General features: G+C 32.9%; 1 protein-coding gene across 3 annotated transcripts; it reads left to right on the forward strand.

Moving 5' to 3' along the window:
- The first annotated feature begins 5,113 nt into the window (after window positions 1-5,113).
- On the forward strand, window positions 5,114-16,406 carry LOC125875939 (GBF-interacting protein 1-like). 3 transcript variants are annotated; one of them, XM_049557009.1, is made up of 11 exons: window positions 5,114-5,439; window positions 6,207-6,250; window positions 6,952-7,054; window positions 7,492-7,597; window positions 7,777-8,174; window positions 8,343-8,525; window positions 10,575-10,968; window positions 12,292-12,583; window positions 12,968-13,120; window positions 14,144-14,632; window positions 15,630-16,406. In XM_049557009.1, the coding sequence occupies exons 1-11, from the start codon at window positions 5,262-5,264 to the stop codon at window positions 15,918-15,920; spliced, it is 2,631 nt and encodes an 876-aa protein (XP_049412966.1). In that variant the 5' UTR covers window positions 5,114-5,261; the 3' UTR covers window positions 15,921-16,406. The 3 variants fall into 3 exon arrangements, with proteins under 3 accessions (XP_049412966.1, XP_049412967.1, XP_049412968.1); XM_049557010.1 differs by having other exon boundaries at window positions 8,346-8,525; XM_049557011.1 differs by having other exon boundaries at window positions 8,349-8,525.
- The last annotated feature ends 314 nt before the right edge of the window (window positions 16,407-16,720 follow it).

The raw sequence follows: 16,720 nt of genomic DNA on the forward strand, positions 1-16,720 counted from the left end.
GTTCCGTAAAATGCTTTGGAATTAATAAATTCATTTTTTTTTATCGTTTTACTTCTATAGTAAGTAAACAAATCATTAACTCAAAGGCAGAAGCGACAAACAACAGTAATGATACAATTTAGGGAAAAGGGTCTGATATACCCCTCAACTTTGTCATTTGGAGCTGATATGCCCCTCATTATGAAAGTGACTCATATATACCCTTACCGTTATACAAATGGCTCACATATACCCCTACCGTTACAAAATGAGCTCACATATACCCTTAATTTAACGGAAGTTAAAAAAATAGTTTTAAATTTATGTTTTTGACTTTTAATTTTTTTTAAAAATCATGTAGGGGTATATATGATCCTTCTAGCGAATTTCAAGGTATATTTTAATCTCTTTTATACATAAATTATTTTTGACATCTTTGATTATCATTTTTTGAGTTTCTTATTCTTATATTTTTTTTTCTTTCGTTCGTTAGTGTAAAGAGAAAATTTTAAGACTATTTTTTGTGTGGCTATATTATAATTTAAAACTATTTTTTCGACTATATTGTTATTTAGTTTTTGTATTGAAAAAAAATTGGGTTATCTATAATAAAGTTTACAAGAAAATTAGTGAAACATAAATAAATTTGACCATCAAAATAATAACTTTAAATTAGTCGTTGAAACAGAAAAAGTCAAAAAAAATTATGTGTGAGGAGAATTAAATATACCCATATGGGATTATATATTTTTTTAAATAATAATAATTAAAATTAATTTTTTCACTTCCGTTAGAGAAAAAGGGTATATGTGAGCCATTTGTATAGCAATAGGAGCATATATAAGCCACTTTCATAATGAGGATATATCAGCTCTAAATAATAAAGTTGAGGGGTATATCAGACCCTTTTCCCTACAATTTAATTTGGTTTTCAAACTCTGACTAACAATAAATATTAAAAATTTAAATTACAAAAATAAAATAATAAAGTAAATTAAATACAAAAAATACCTTTAAAACAACCAATAACAATTTTTTTTAATCATAAATATTGCATACAAAATATTCAAGAATTCTTTCCATTGAGTCTTATATTTCACCAAAATATATCATTTTATTTATATACAAAGTAAATAATTTATCAACTCAGTAACGATAAACAACAATAATGATACGATCTAATTCAAATTACAAAGTTTGACTAACAAAAAATATAATATACTTTTTTTATAAAAATAAAAAATTAAAGTAAATCAAATACAAGAAAATACATTTAACAAGACTAATAGCAATAAAATAAAATAAATTCCTTAAAATAAAAGTAAATCAAATACAAATAAAATACCTTTAAAACGATCAATAACAAAAAATAAAATAAATCAAAAGTATTGCATACAAAATATTCAAGAACCCTTCCCCTTGAGTTTTTATATTTCACCAAAATAAAAGTAAATAGTTTACTAACTCAGAAACGACAAACTATAATAATGATACAATCTAATTCAAATTTCAATCTTTGATTAACAATAAATAAAAAGAAATAAATTAGTAAAATTAAAAAAATAATTTAAATTAAATACGAAAAAAACCTTTAACACGACCAATAAAAAAAGTAAAAAAATAAAAAGAATTCTAAATTAATAAAGTAAAATAAATATATAACTATAAATATATATTGCATACAAAATACTCAAGAACTCTATCCCTTGAGTATTATATTTCACTAAAAAACATGACACTCTCTTTTCTCCCAGTGGCTTTCTTGCTTTGATTCGGTGATACATATACATACAAAAAATACACACTTAAAAATTGTTACATTCTTTAAAAAGAAATCTTAATATCTTTATTCTGCATAAAAAACTCTATATCTTATCGATTATTTCTTCACTTTTCATTACTAATCAACAATTTTTTTTTATAAAAGGTATTAATCAACAATACACTCTATTCATATCAACTAAGAAATTCATCATTCCATAAAATGCTTTTAAATTAATAAATTCAATATTTTTTTTATCGTTTTACTTATATACTAAGTAAACAATTTATTAACTCAAAAGCAGAAGCGACAAACAACAGTAATGATACAATCTAATTCAATTTTCAAACTTTGACTAACAATAAATATAAGAAACTAATTTACAAAAATAAAATAAAAAAGTAAATTAAATACAAAAAATACATTTAAAACAACCAATAACAATTTTTTTAATCATAAATATTGCATACAAAATATTCAAGAACTCTTTCCCTCGAGTCTTATATTTCACCAAAATATATCATTTTATTTATATATGACGTAAACATTTATTAACTTAATAAAGACAAACGATGATAATGACACGATCTAATTCAAATTTCAAAGTTTTGACTAGCAATAAATATAATTTACTTTTAAAAAAAATAAAAATAAAAAATAAAAGTAAATCAAATAGAAAAAAATACATTTAACAAGACTAATAACAATAAAATAAAATAAATTCCTTAAAATATTAAAATAAAAGTAAATGAAATACAAAAAATACCTTTAAAATGATCAATAACAATAAAATAAAATAAATTATTGCATACAAAATATTCAAAAACCCTTCCCCTTGAGTCTTTATATTTCACCAAAATATTTCATTTTATTTATATAGTAAGTAAATAATTTATTAAGTGAAAAACGACAAACGATAATAATGATATGATCTAATTCTTATTTCATACTTTGCTAACAATAAATAAAAACTAATAAATTACAAAAATAAAAATAAAAGCAATTCAAATAGGAAAAATACATTTAACACAATTTATAAAAATAAAATAAATATTTTTTAAAAATTAATAAAGCAAAATAAAAAATAACTATAAATACTACATACAAAATATTCAAGAACCCTTTCCCTTGAGTCTTATATTTCACCAAAATATACCATTTTATTTATATTCTAATTAATTAATTTATTAACTCAGAAACGACAAACAATAATAATGATACGATCTAATTCAATTTCAATTTTTGACTAACAATACATAAAAAACGACAAACGACAATAATGGTATGGTCTAATTGAAATTTCAATTTTTGACTAACAATAAATAAAAAAAATGAATTACAAAAATAAAAAAATAAAAGTAAATCAAATACGAAAATACCTTTAACACGACCAATAATAATAATAAATAAATAATTTTATTTCTAAATCAATAAATTAAATTAAAAAATATATCTATAAATATTGCATACAAAATACTCAAGAACCCTTTCCCTTGAGTCTTTATATTTCATCAAAATCTATCATTTTATTACATTCTATATAAACAATTTATTAACTCAGAAACGACAAACGATAATAATGATATGATCTAATTCAATTTTCATTCTTTGACTAACAATAAATAAAAATAAATGAATTACAAAAATAAAAAATAAAAGTAAATTAAATACAAAAAAAAATACATTTAACACGACCAATAAAAATAAATAAATATATTTATCTAAATTAATAAAGTAAAATTAAAAAACAACTATAGATATTGCATCCAAAACATTGAAAAACCCTTTACCTTGAGTCTTCTATTTCACCAAATTATACCATTTTATTTATATTCTAAGTAAACAGTTTATTAACTCAAAAACGACAAATAATAATAATGATACGATCTAATTCAATTATCAATCTTTGACTAACGATAAATAAAAAAATGACAAACGACAATAAAGATACGATCTAATTCAATTTTCTATCTTTGACTACAATAAATAAAAACAAATAAATAACAAAAATAAAAAAAATAAAAACAAATCAAATACGAAAAATACCTTTAACGCGACCAATAAAAAAAGTAAAATAAATAAATATTATTTTCTAAAGTAATAAAGTAAAATAAAAAATAACTATAAAATAATGTGTAAATTAAACATATAAATTTCCCTTTTTATTACTGTATATTAATTTATTTGAATATACGTGTAAAAAGTAAAGAAAAATTAAATCAAATACAATAAATACATGATCAATAGCAAAAAGAAAAAGAAAAAAAGGTTTTCCTTTTTATTACTATATATTAATTGATTTGAATATATGTGCAAAAAATATACACTTATAAGTTGATATATTCTTTAAAAATAAATCCTAATATCTTTATTTAGCATAAAAAACTCTATATCATATCGATTATTTCTTCACTTCTCATTATTAATCAACAATATAATCTCTTCATATCAACTAAGAAATACATCGTTCTATAAAATTCTTTTAAATTAATAAATTTGATTTTTTATATCATTTTACTTATATGCTAAGTAAACAATTTATTAACTCATAAGCAGAAGCGACAAACAACAGTAATGATACCATTTAATTTGGTTTTCAAACTCTGACTAACAATAAATATTAAAAATTTAAATTACAAAAATAAGAAAATAAAAGTAAATCAAATACGAAAAATACCTTTAAAACAACTGATACCATTTTTTTAATCATAAATATTGCATACAAAATACTTAAGAACTCTTTCCCTTGAGTCTCATATTTCACCAAAATATGTCATTTTATTTATATACAAAGTATACAGTTTATTAACTCAGTAACGACAAATGATAATAATGACACGATCTAATTCAAATTTCAAAGTTTGACTAACAATTAACTTAATTTACCTTTTTAATAAAATAAAAAGTAAAAGTAAATCAAATACAAAAAATACATTTAACATGACTAATGAAAATAGAATAAATTAAATTCCTTAAAATAAAAATAAAAATAAAAGTAAATCAAATACAAAAATATTCTTTAAAACTATCAATAACAAAAAAAAAATATTTCAAGAACCCGTCCCCTTGAGTCTTTACATTTCACCATAATATATCATTTTATTTTTATATACAAGTAAACATTTTATTAACTCAAAAACGACAAACGATAATAATGATAAGATCTAATTCAAATTTCAATCTTTGACTAACAATAAATAAAAACAAATAAATTACAAAAAATAAAAAATAAAAGTAAATCAAATACGAAAAATACCTTAAACACCACAAATAACAATAAAATAATATAAAATATTTTTTTTCTAAATTAATAAAGTACATAAAAAAAAATAACTATAAATATTCATACAAAATATTGAACCCTTTGCTCTTATATTTCACCAAAATTATATCACTCTCTTTTCTCCCTCTCCCTTTCTCTCTGTAGATTCAGTGATACATATATACAGAGAGAGATATAGTTGGGGTATATACTAAAGTAGAGAATATTGGTGTTGTTGCAGTCTTTGGGGTGGTGAAGATGAGCAACAGTGGTATAGTTGGGGGATTAGCTAGGGTTTCAATCCCTTCTGGTATGCGAAAGACGATCCAAAACATCAAAGAGATCACTGGAAATCATGGTGAAGATGAGATATATGCAATGCTCAAGGAATGTTCTATGGATCCCAATGAGACTACTCAGAAGCTTCTTTCACAGGGTTCATTTTTATCTCTCTCCCTTTTTTTTTTTTTTTAAATGTAGTTCTATGTGTATGTACTTAGCTGTCACTTTACTGAATGAGATGGGTTTGATCTTGATTTTTTTTGTGATCTGTTTATGGGTTTGATTATTTGATAGAATGAGTTTTTTTGGAGAGACCCTTTTCTTCAATTTTGATTTTTCCCCCTTTTCTCTTTTTTGGTTGGTCTTCTGCATGTGCCTTGTACTCAATTGAATGCCCCTTGGTTTTCTCACCTTTTCTTCTTCTTACCTTTTTTGTTCCTTTTCTTTCTGGTGTTTTGAATTTGGGGTTGGGGGCAGAATTCAATTTTGGGTTTATTAATGGTGCACTTGTATATGTGTAAAAGGGTTGTCTTTAGTTTGTTATGGTGTTTGAGAAAAAAACCTTCTGATAGATGCAGTCACCCTTCCTCCTCTCTGCAAAAAGGAGGGGGTGGGGGGCTATGTTGGTCGAACTCTTCACAACTGGGGGGGGGGGGGGGTGACAATCTGCTTTTGGTTCAAGATCAGATTTTGCAGCAAATTATATATGGTTTTGGGTTAAAAATTACATTTTTGCAGCTATGATTTAACGTACAACAGGTTGATGGTTGGTCCAAATGTGCCATTCACAGTTTTTGATAATGTGCCATTCACATTAGGAACCTAAAGGGTCTTTTGTTCTCTTTTTTTTTTCTTCGGTACCCTTTGTGTTTGTGACATAACTAGGTTTCTTTACTAAACTCACGTAAGCTTTGTTTGCAGATACATTCCATGAAGTTAAAAGTAAGCGTGATCGGAGAAAAGAGGTATGCCTAGGAACTGATTTGCTTATCTACAATCGCTTTTTATAATATGAAAAAATGATGAACTTACTAATTTGCCTGTAAACGTCTTATGGGAGTGGCATAGGCATGAGCTGTATTTTCTCCGTTATTTTGGGTGAGAAATTGTAAAATAATGTAGTCATCTGTTTTAGGTGCCTGAAGAGGTTGTTGTAGTGCACACTCTTGGTCTGTGGCTGAAATACTGGTTGATAAGTGCTCATTGGTGTAGGTTCTAGAGTCTGTGTGGAATGGGCGAGTGATTTATTGCCTGAAACAGATAACAAATTCTATAGCATATCTATAAACCTGTCGCTATCACGTAGCTATTCAGCATTTGCGAGTGCCATCTGGTGTTCAACTGCTGTAATCATAGTTGCACCTTATCTTGCTGTTCTGCTGAAGAAAATTACATAGTAGTACTGATTAATGCTTGGTTTATCAGAAAAAAGTCCTGATCTAATAGCTATGCATTAGTACCTTAGCAGAATTCATTCATCTTTTGGCTCTCAAGGACCTAGTGAATATCAAATGGGTTACTTTGTTGGGGGACTTAGGGATTAATCCGATTTGGTATAAGCATCTTGCTTGGATTGTGTTGTTGATTCTTTTAACGCCTAATAAATGAAGAACTGTTTTGGGTTACTGTAGACCTTTCATCTTCTCTTTCTCATTTTTGGCCTCAGAATTCAATTAAGGAGTCTGCTGAACCAAAGTGGAAAACAGGCATACAGGGCAGAGGTAACAAAGGGATTCGTGGAAATTTGACTTCTCGTCATGCTTCACATGGTAAACAACATGTTTTTAATCTTCCTGCATTTTGGTAGTCTCTTGTGATATTGCAGAGCCCTGGTTCCTCATTTTGTGTTCTTCTGAATCTTAATTTACGAGCCCAACTTTTCTAACATACTCAAGCTACTTCCTTTTCCATCTATTCTGATGTGCCCTTCTTGCTAAATGACTAAAGGCTCTGATTTCTGAGGTTTAATGTCTAATCTACAGTATGTCACTTTATTTACACATTTCATCTGTTATTTCAAATGCATCTTAACCGATTTTGACCTCTTATTCAGGCATTCCTACCACTATCAGGCTTTAAAAAATTGATTTCACACTTGAGGCCTTTTCATTTCGCTCATAGAAAGAGCCTTTATATCTCTTTTAGATTGATCTTATGTTCCTCTCATTCCTTATCCACTCATACTATCATGTGTATGTTTTATCAGATGTAGGTGGTGGAAAGAACGGTCAAAACAATATTGCCAATCAAATTCTTGACAAGAGTGTCGACCTATCTACTGTGGCTGATGTTGAAGCTAAGAATATTTCAAGGTGGTATTTGATGTTCACAGTTTTTTTTGCTTTATTGGCAATTGTTGCATATGCATGATACCTTGATTGCCAGGGTATTGCCAGGCATAGTTGATTACAAAAAAAAGCCCTCTGATGACTTCGGTTGCCTAAATTATCTGGTCTTATTTTGAAGGACTAATTTTCATTATTGTTTTCAGCTCATCAAGTGCTGCAGTAAATGGGCCTAGCGATCTAGCTTCGGGGAGCAACAGTATCGTACAAAATGCTCATGCACCCCCAAGAAGAGGAGTTAAACAATTTGAAGCAAATACAGGCATGCAGACAACTTTTGCTGATTCCACCAAAAACCCAAAATCAGCTACAGGAAACAGGGATGTTCATGGTCAGCGGATGCCAAACACCGACAGTTCTTCAAGAACGCTATCTTCACCATCTCCAACAGGAGCTGATCTCTCAGCTTCAGATCCCGTGCTCTTGCCATCTCAAGATTCACGTCCTGCTGGTGTAGTAGGCACAGTTAGAAGGGAAGTTGAGGCCCAGCATTCTCCGGTTGAACATGTTTCTTCTAAATCTAATGGGAGCAAAAAGACTACTGGTAAAAGCTTTGAAGACTTAATAATATGAAACTGTTATTATTTGATATAATAGGTGTTAAGATTTATATAATTATATATTTTACTATCCCCTTTTTGTTTTTTAAGAAGACGGACTTGTTACTGCTCAATTTATGAAGCTTATATATTTCTTTCCCCTCACATCCTAGTAGCAGTTTCTACTGCTGGAAGCTCAAATAGCCAAGTAAAGACGCCAAGCAAATTTCAGGGGCCTGGAAAGAATCAACTTCCGGAGTACTCGCAAACTGCTTCTTCAATCCATAGTGGTTCTTCCGCTAGTAGGCCGTCATCTAATTACAACAATCGGTCACACACAGTTGGTCCACAAAAAGGTACAGTAATTTAACTTGATATGTATGTTGTAATATTGTTTGAAGCCCTAACTTCTCAAATGATGTACTAAACTGATTTTGTTACTATTGCTACATAGTTTGATAATGTAGTTCTTGGATTTTGCCTCATAATTACCTGCATAATGTTCTTCTTCCTTTCCTTTTTGTGCTTGGGTAAGGGAAGATTGAATCATAATTTAATCAACTCTCAGAAAGGGCCCAATCAAGAAAAATGCAGAGAAATCTTTTTCTGTTTCATCTATCCAGAATTTTTTTTCACAATTACAGCCTATATTTTAACTTCAGAAAAACTATAGATTTTGTGAAATTTGCAGTGATGGAAGTGGTATGGTGTACTTTGATAGAGTAGAATACCGGAAATCGTTTTTTCACAAAGAAAACTACTAGAAATCTTCAAGACTATTTATTCACATGTACCACATCTAGTATCAGATAGAGTTGGTGCCCTTTTTTTGGGGGTGGGGGGAAGCCGTAAAGTAGACTGCCAGAAATAAAAAAAAAGTTTATGGTTAGTTATATAGGCGCCGTAAGTATGTAGTTCAAAACTTGTGGCTTGGTTCAAGTGGCTAGGACTTGTGACTTTGGTCACAGGTTCGAGCCGCACACGATGCGATCTAAGCATGGTATTTAAGTGGAGAAGAGTAGAGGGGCGAGTCTATTTTCCCTGAGTTCCAAAGGCTGCGTCCTAAGGGTTGGCCACGGATGGATTTCTCCGTCATGAAAAACTTATGAAGTTCAAAACTTTTGTGTTTATAGTTATATTATGAGTTTATTTTTGAAAAATAGTTATTTTGAATGTTCTGGGTTGTCTGTTTATATTTCGAAGGCAGCAGTTGATACTGATGCTTTAGAACCTTCCATGCCACTGTCATGTTGCAGAAACAAATGAATTGATCTGCAAAGTCCTAGTAGGGTGGTCTGTTGTAGAGATGAGAAATGAATAATATTATTTTTTAATCAAGAGACGAGAATGAAAATAAAGCTATTATTCCAGTTCATGCATCCCGCGTAAGAAGTTCTTTGATTACGTAATGCAATTTATCAAGAAACAGTAAAACCATTTCCCACAAGAACACTTGCTTGTGGTTAAGATTGCACATTATCAAATCACAAATTTATGACGAAGAACATTGCAGAAGAATGAGTATAGCATTTCTGCTTGAGATGCTTTTGTGAAATTAAAAAAAAACTTTTGCATGTCGCAACAATGAATAGAGAGTAAAACTTTTGGAACAGTGATGGAGATACAACTTTGATCTTCTCTTCATAAAAGAATATAGAAAGGGGTGCTTTTCATGCTACAAGAATTTTGAATTCTTGTTGATTTGGTCATATGAGCTGAAATTGAGATCAGCATAGCTTAAATGAGTTGAACTAGTGGAAACTTAAGTTTTGTTTGCTTATCTTTGTTAACAATACATCATTATGAGCATCATTATAAAATGTTTGCGCGAAGGTCCCTGGTTCTCGAGCCCATTTCATATTGTACATACTCGGATTTTTTTCTTCTAAAATGCTCATATACGACTTTTAGAATTGTTCAGTGTTCACAAATAAAAAAATAGTCTCATCTGGAACTTAGCTCAAGTTTGAGTTTCCCAAATCAAAATGTTGCATCAGAAATGTTTAAGTGCAACATGTTCATGTTCTCAAAATAGAATATTGGCCGTTGACTCGTTACAAGTCATTTGGTCCTTGCATAAGTGAAGTTTGCTGGATACTGCCTGGTAAAGGTTTGAAAGTATTGATCTTTTTTTAGATACTTGTTTGTTTTTACTTTCGAAATGTTGTATAGTGTCTTGAGTTTTTGTGTTTAGTGTGCTTGCAACTCTGTCACTAGATGACTAGAGTGTTCCCAAAATTTGAACCTTAGTTCTGTAAGTCTCCTTGCTTGTTTGTTGGTTTGAGTTCACTTGTTAGATTGGAAAAGATAAAGAATGCAGTTTAGCAAATAGAGTTTGTCTTCCTCATCTGTCCAGTAATTCACGCTGGAAGCATAACACTGTCTTCTATGTTTTTCTCCACCAGGTCCTTGTAAGGAATGGAAGCCAAAGCCTGTAAACAGTAATCTAGCTCAGGGGTCTGCTCTTGCTGCTGCTGCTTCTTCATCTGGCGTTTCTACGGTTTCTGTTGAAGTCAATACTATGTCGCAGCCTCCTGCTTCTGTTCCTGAAACAAAAGAAGTCACTGAGGATCCGCAGAAGAAGTTAGAGGAATCACACATTTCAGATGTTGAAAATGTTATTATCCCTAATCACCTTCACGTTCCTGAGTCTGAAAAACTTGGGTTCTGTTTTGGAAGCTTTGACTCTGGCTTTAGTTTGGGCACAAGCACAAATATTGCTCCTGAGCATGATGGAAGTCCACCACTTTCTGAATCTTCTGAGAGCATGGAAGAAGCTGCAAGTGCACAACTTCCAAGGTCTCTCTCTCTCTCTGCTGCTCCCCCTATTGATATGACAGAAGTTTTTTTGCAGTAATTTCTATTATCAACCAAGAATAAATAACTTATATTGAATCTTTAAGAAGTCTTTTGGTTTCAAATTACAGTTTCAACAGTAGTAATAACGGGTTAACTCAAAACATGCTATCAGTAGATGATTTAGATACACCCTCTGCTCCCTTTGTCCCACTCCTGCTGTCACAGTTCAACTATTCTACTTTGGGTTGTGCCAGGTTTTCCCAAAGTTGGGTCCACCTAGTTGAGAAAAATAGGTATCTTTGGACCCAATTTTCCCATAAAAATAAAATTCTTCAAATGTTTATTCTTCTCTCCATATTTTTGATGACTGAGAAATCTGGGGCCAACTCTTAGGACCAACTACAACTTTTGAGACTTAGGATAATGGGCCTTCCCCTCAACCCTTCTCCACTTAAATATCATGCTTAGTTCACATGGCACAGGGCTCGAACATGTGACCCAAGTCACAAATCTCTCAATCTTTGCCACTTGAACTGAGCTCTTGGGGGATTCTTTTCTCCCTTTTGGACCGATATATATTGTGTATTGATAACTGAGAAATCCCCAAGGGCTGTAGTGCAAGTTGGAAATTTCGTGGATAATGAGTTCGCCCCTCTACCTTTTCCACTTAAATATAAGAGGCTTTCTCTGTTGTAGGGTTCAAACCCTGCCTTGCGTCTAACCTACACATCATGCTCTGCACTCTCGCCTCCAGATTAAATCCTGGGTGACGACCTACTTGTATATTCCAACAAAAAACTTCAAGTCTCAACTTAAAACAATGTCTAGTGAAACTAGGACACTTTAACTGGATAAAGGGAGTAACTTAGACTTAACTTGACTACCTGACATTCAGTGCTTGAAGTATCAAGTGACACAAGCTTCAGTTTTTTTAGTTTCAGGGCTCAATCTTTAACATTATAATACAACTTCTTAGTCAGGTCTTATCCTTGCACTCAACTTGTTTTCTTATTTTCTGGTGCTATTCTTTAGAAAAGATCTTCGTGGACACAGATATTCGAAGGCTTGTGTGAATTTGTTTTGGTTAGGGGTGTGGTGGTGGGGTGGGATGGGGGCATTCTTGCTGTAGCTTTGAGAAAGATCCCCCATTTTTTCAGTTATTTGGTGCGCATGAGCATGTTTGCCTCTTAGTTTTTTATTCTGGACTTGCTGACGTCTTTCATTTCCAAATCAAAATTGGATTCTGATGCATGAATAGATTTGCACGTCCTCCAGTTCTAACATTTCACATCTGACATTTTTATTCTGTATGAATGCATGCAGTAATCAAAATGCATCAGCTGCTGCAGAGGAAACAGATTATCCTGATCAGCCTCCATTTTCACATGGACAGGAGAGTTTGCCTGCAGAAGGAGATGGTGATATCTCATCCTCTGCTCCAGAGTGCAGTGAACCGAAGCAAGAGACTCTGCCAGCGGGCCAACAATATTCAGTTGTTCATACATCCCCCAACTATAATTTTGGATTTGCGCCACCAATGTTGAGCAATCAGCTCCCACCCTTTGAAAACTCTGAATCTCAACCTCGAGATGTTTCTCGTCTTCCAAATTTTCTTGTAGGTCTTCATTCTATGATTTTTTAGCTACCTATTTTGTCATTATAATGCTTTCTGAAGCCTCAAGTTGTTATTGGTATAACAAACTTACATATTGGTGCTTTAAACATCACAGCAGTTTGATTGAACACTTTACTCAGTGTGTACTGGTTTTACCTCAATACGTGTCAGGGACCTAGGATATTCATATGTTTGTTCAGTTGTGCTTGGTTTCATAGTGATGGCTGTAGGAACTATATAACAACAATTGCTTCTCCGAAAAAGATTTGACATGTTAGAAATTTTGTGTCAAGGATAATCAATACATGTTGAAGCATTTGTGTGGTTAAGCTCAGAAAATATACTTATATACTTCAGAAGTTTTACATCTATTCATTTGTTCAGGTCCAGCATCCCATTGACCCAAGCTACTATCCCCACTTCTACCGTTCAAGTGCTGATAGTGATGGCCGCATTTCACCCTTTCATTCAGCAGGTGTTTCTACCCAGTACAATGTTGCAGTTGTGCCTCCACACACTTCTCAATCTCCTCAAGAGGTTAGAATCCAACTCGGCTGAGTTCTGGTTTATATTTTGTCTCTAATTGTTTTCTAATTTTGCGGGGAGAAAGATAAGCAGAAGGGGAAGGGAAGAAAAGTGTGTGCTAAGGGTTAGGGTTCTGGTGTTTGGCTAAAGACCTAGAAAACCCCTCTTGACCCTGTATGCTTGGGTCATAATTAGTGCCTAGTTGATTCTTTAGTTTTATTATGCTTGCACAGAAGGCAATTCTCTACAATCTGAAATGCAGCTATGGATAGGCAGCGTACTGAAATTCAGAAAAGATTAATATATTTCTGGATTATAATGAAAATTCTCTAACCTCTTGTAGACATAATTCCAGATGATAAACATGAATCATATTCAACCAAATGTTTTCTGAATAACCATGGAAGAGCTATTAAAGCAGATTCTATGCTGTTTAAATTATGAGGGCACCAAATTTCCTTTTGCTAGAACATGCTTTCCTGATTAATATTGTAGGAGTTCTCAATATGCCGCTGAGTAAAGAGTAAATATATTTATAACCCTCAGGGGTTGGCCTGCTGGCAATTGACTTGAGCCTTGGGGTTTGCTCCCTTTCAAGGTCTCAAGTTCGAAACCCACTAGGTGCAAACAATTTCTGAGGGCCATCGGACTGGGTAAAACCTGAATTAACCGTGGTGCACTTGCGGGAAACTCCTTGCCGAGGGCCTGTGCACCCCCGGGATTAGTCGGGGCTCAAAGAGACTCGGACACCCGGTGCAAATCAAAAAAAAAAAAGAGTAAATATATTTATTACTTCTCTATATGCACTAAAATCATTGGTTTGGATGCCCTTATGTTCTTTTTAATAGATCAGTCTTGATTTAACTTCTTATGGTGATGTTCAAGTAGTTTCATGGGAAGTCTGCTTAATAAAGAATGCAGAGAGAACAATTAGTTTAGGGATATCTCACTTTTACTGTGATGCTTTGATGTGCTGGCTTCAGTTGACCCACTCCTAGGAGTGTGCTTGTATTTATTTATTTGATTGTTCTGCAGGGTGGGAATAGTCCTGCTTTATCTGCAGCAGCTCCAACACCACTTGTGACTCAAGCTGCTGGGCTTATGCAGAGTTCTATAGCTGTACCTCAGCAACCTATCCCCGTATTTCGACAGGCTACAGGGATGCATCTGCCTCATTATCCTCCGAATTACATTCCATACGGTCACTACTTTTCACCACTTTATGTTCCACCAGGAGCCATCCATCAATTATTAAGCAATGGTGCATTTTCCCAGCAGCCTCAGGCTGGCGGTATATATCCACCTCCACCATCAGCTGTTCCCAGATACTCACTTTCGCAATATAGACCAGGAGCTAATGTGGGAAATCCAGCTCACATGGGAGTGCCTGGCACTTATGCGCCATATGGATCCTCCCCTGTCAACTATAACCCTAGTTCAGCTACAACGACTGGAAACCCTTCCAATGAGGATCTTTCTGCATCTCAGTTCCAGGAGAGTAATGCCTATTTGAGTGGACAACAGGTTGGCCTTATTATCTGCTCTTAGCAATGTTGGTGATTCTTTATGCTCCATTGAAATATTTCCTGAGAATGTGTGCACCATTATTGCTGAAAATAGTGAAAACTGTGGTATTTAGAGCTTGAAATGCTTTGAGCGGTAGTGGTTAGGCTGGTAAGAATTAAAGCCAAAAACTGATTAGTCTAATCTAATTGGAGTACATTATATCAGTTGGGCCTCTAGGGAAGTTGAGAACCCCATCAGGAATATCTGGACTATGGTCCCTGCTTGCATATTTTGGTGTATTTGGTGTGAAAGGAATAGGAGATGTTTGATGGGGGTATCAACTCAAATATAGTTGTTTGGTTAGCCTATTTAGCTGGCTAACTTTTCTCCAGTAAATAGTATGGACTCGTTCATGGATTTTATCAGTTCCTTACTGCTTTAGCCTTTAAGATTTTTTTATTTTTTTTTTGTAATCTGGACTGACATTTCCTCTTTTGCTGCAACTATTGCATCCAGTGGAAGCTCTTTCTAATGAAATCCTACTTCATCAAAAGAAAATTGGAGTACATTAATTTGTCAAATTGAGTTTGATCTTAGTTTTGTTTATTACTGTAATACATCCATTAAACTATATGTACTTTATGTGTTACCAGTTGTCCATTTCCTAGCAAAGTGTATGCTAATAGAGGCTTTGGCTTATCCCATGTCTGCATTCTAGTTGAGGGAAGAATTCTGTATTTCTGAAACAGAGATAACAATTAGAATTTCTGAATGTGATTTGTTGTTGCCTCCAGAATAAGTTGGCATACTGGTTTGCTTAGACTTCAACTTATCTTCCCTACTCTGATTAAATATCTTGTACCATTGCCTCAATGCCCTATTCCCCTGTGAAATAGCATTGTCAAGGAGGTCCCTGAGCTAATTGATTTCCTTCCACCACTTCATAAATATTTATCATATGTGTGAATGTTTGAAGAATGTGATTGATTGTAGATGCGACATCTTTTTTTTGCAGAGTGAAAGCTCAGGTGTGTGGATTAATGCGCACAATAGAGATTTATCTAGCTTGCAAGCAAGTTCCTTTTATAATCTTCCTCAGGGTCAAGTGGCTCTAGCACCCACTCAACCAGGTCATGGAGCTTTTGCTGGTGTTTATCACCCAGCTCAACCAGTTACAGCAGCAACTGTTCATCCACTTCTGCAGCAGTCTCAAACAATAGCTGGTCCAGTTGATATGGTTGGACCAACCGGCAATGTCTATCAACGGCCTCAGCATGCACAGATGAACTGGCCAAGTAGTTATTGAGGAGCTATTCTTTTGTTCGCAAAGCATAAAACAAGAAATGAATATTGTCATTGGAGTTTTTAGAGTTGCAACATGTTTTGGTGTGGAGGAATGGTTCCATCAAATGTTGGAAAGAAGTGTGCAGGCTGACTGTAAATTAAGAAGGGTGTGTCAAAGAAGAGAACTTCACCAAAGGGTCTCTTTCTTTGCTTGGACTGAGGATTTAAATGGTGAATCCTCCTGTAACTGATAGTGGCAGATTTTAGTTGAGGCAGGTATATGCCGATTGGTTTTGTTTACAACTTTATAGCCTTCTATAGTTTTGAACATTTTGGTAGAATAACCATCAGAGGTTAAACTTTTTTCTTCCCTATATATTTCTTCCTTTTGATAGGATTTTAGGACTCTCGAAAGCAATGAGGTTTCTCGGTTTTTTTTTCATACATCCTGCTTTCATTCGTATCTTTGTACCTGTAAATTGATTTTGAGGAACTGTTGTAATTGGTGCAAAGAAAAATGCGGCATTATTCGCAGTAAATTGTGTGGTGAATTTATACTGCTTGAGTTTGTTGGTGATCTCGCGTGCAATTCACTGTTAGTCTTGGCACTCTGGGAATGCACTTGATATTGCAGTGCCAAATTTGCCAGAAAGGGACTGCAGAAGCCAGAAAATATGAATTGTCTTCCTCTTTGCAGTGTTTTCTTATAATGAAATGTTTGTTTGTCATGTATATATCCTGCCATAAATTGGTGAGATGATGAATGCCTGGATTTGTTTAAGAAATGCTTGAATTTGAAGAGAAACAATGTGTAAGTTACTA

This window comes from Solanum stenotomum, chromosome 9 (assembly GCF_019186545.1).
Source record: "Solanum stenotomum isolate F172 chromosome 9, ASM1918654v1, whole genome shotgun sequence".
NCBI lineage: Eukaryota > Viridiplantae > Streptophyta > Magnoliopsida > Solanales > Solanaceae > Solanum > Solanum stenotomum.

What these genes read in the sequence shown, in the direction of transcription:
- LOC125875939 (XM_049557009.1), top strand. Translation starts at nt 5,262, where the DNA reads ATGAGCAACAGTGGTATAGTTGGGGGATTAGCTAGGGTTTCAATCCCT. An exon ending in TTCTCGTCATGCTTCACATG is followed by an intron (nt 7,055 to 7,491) that starts GTAAACAACATG and finishes ATGTTTTATCAG; the next exon opens with ATGTAGGTGGTGGAAAGAAC. An exon ending in CACAGTTGGTCCACAAAAAG is followed by an intron (nt 8,526 to 10,574) that starts GTACAGTAATTT and finishes TTTCTCCACCAG; the next exon opens with GTCCTTGTAAGGAATGGAAG.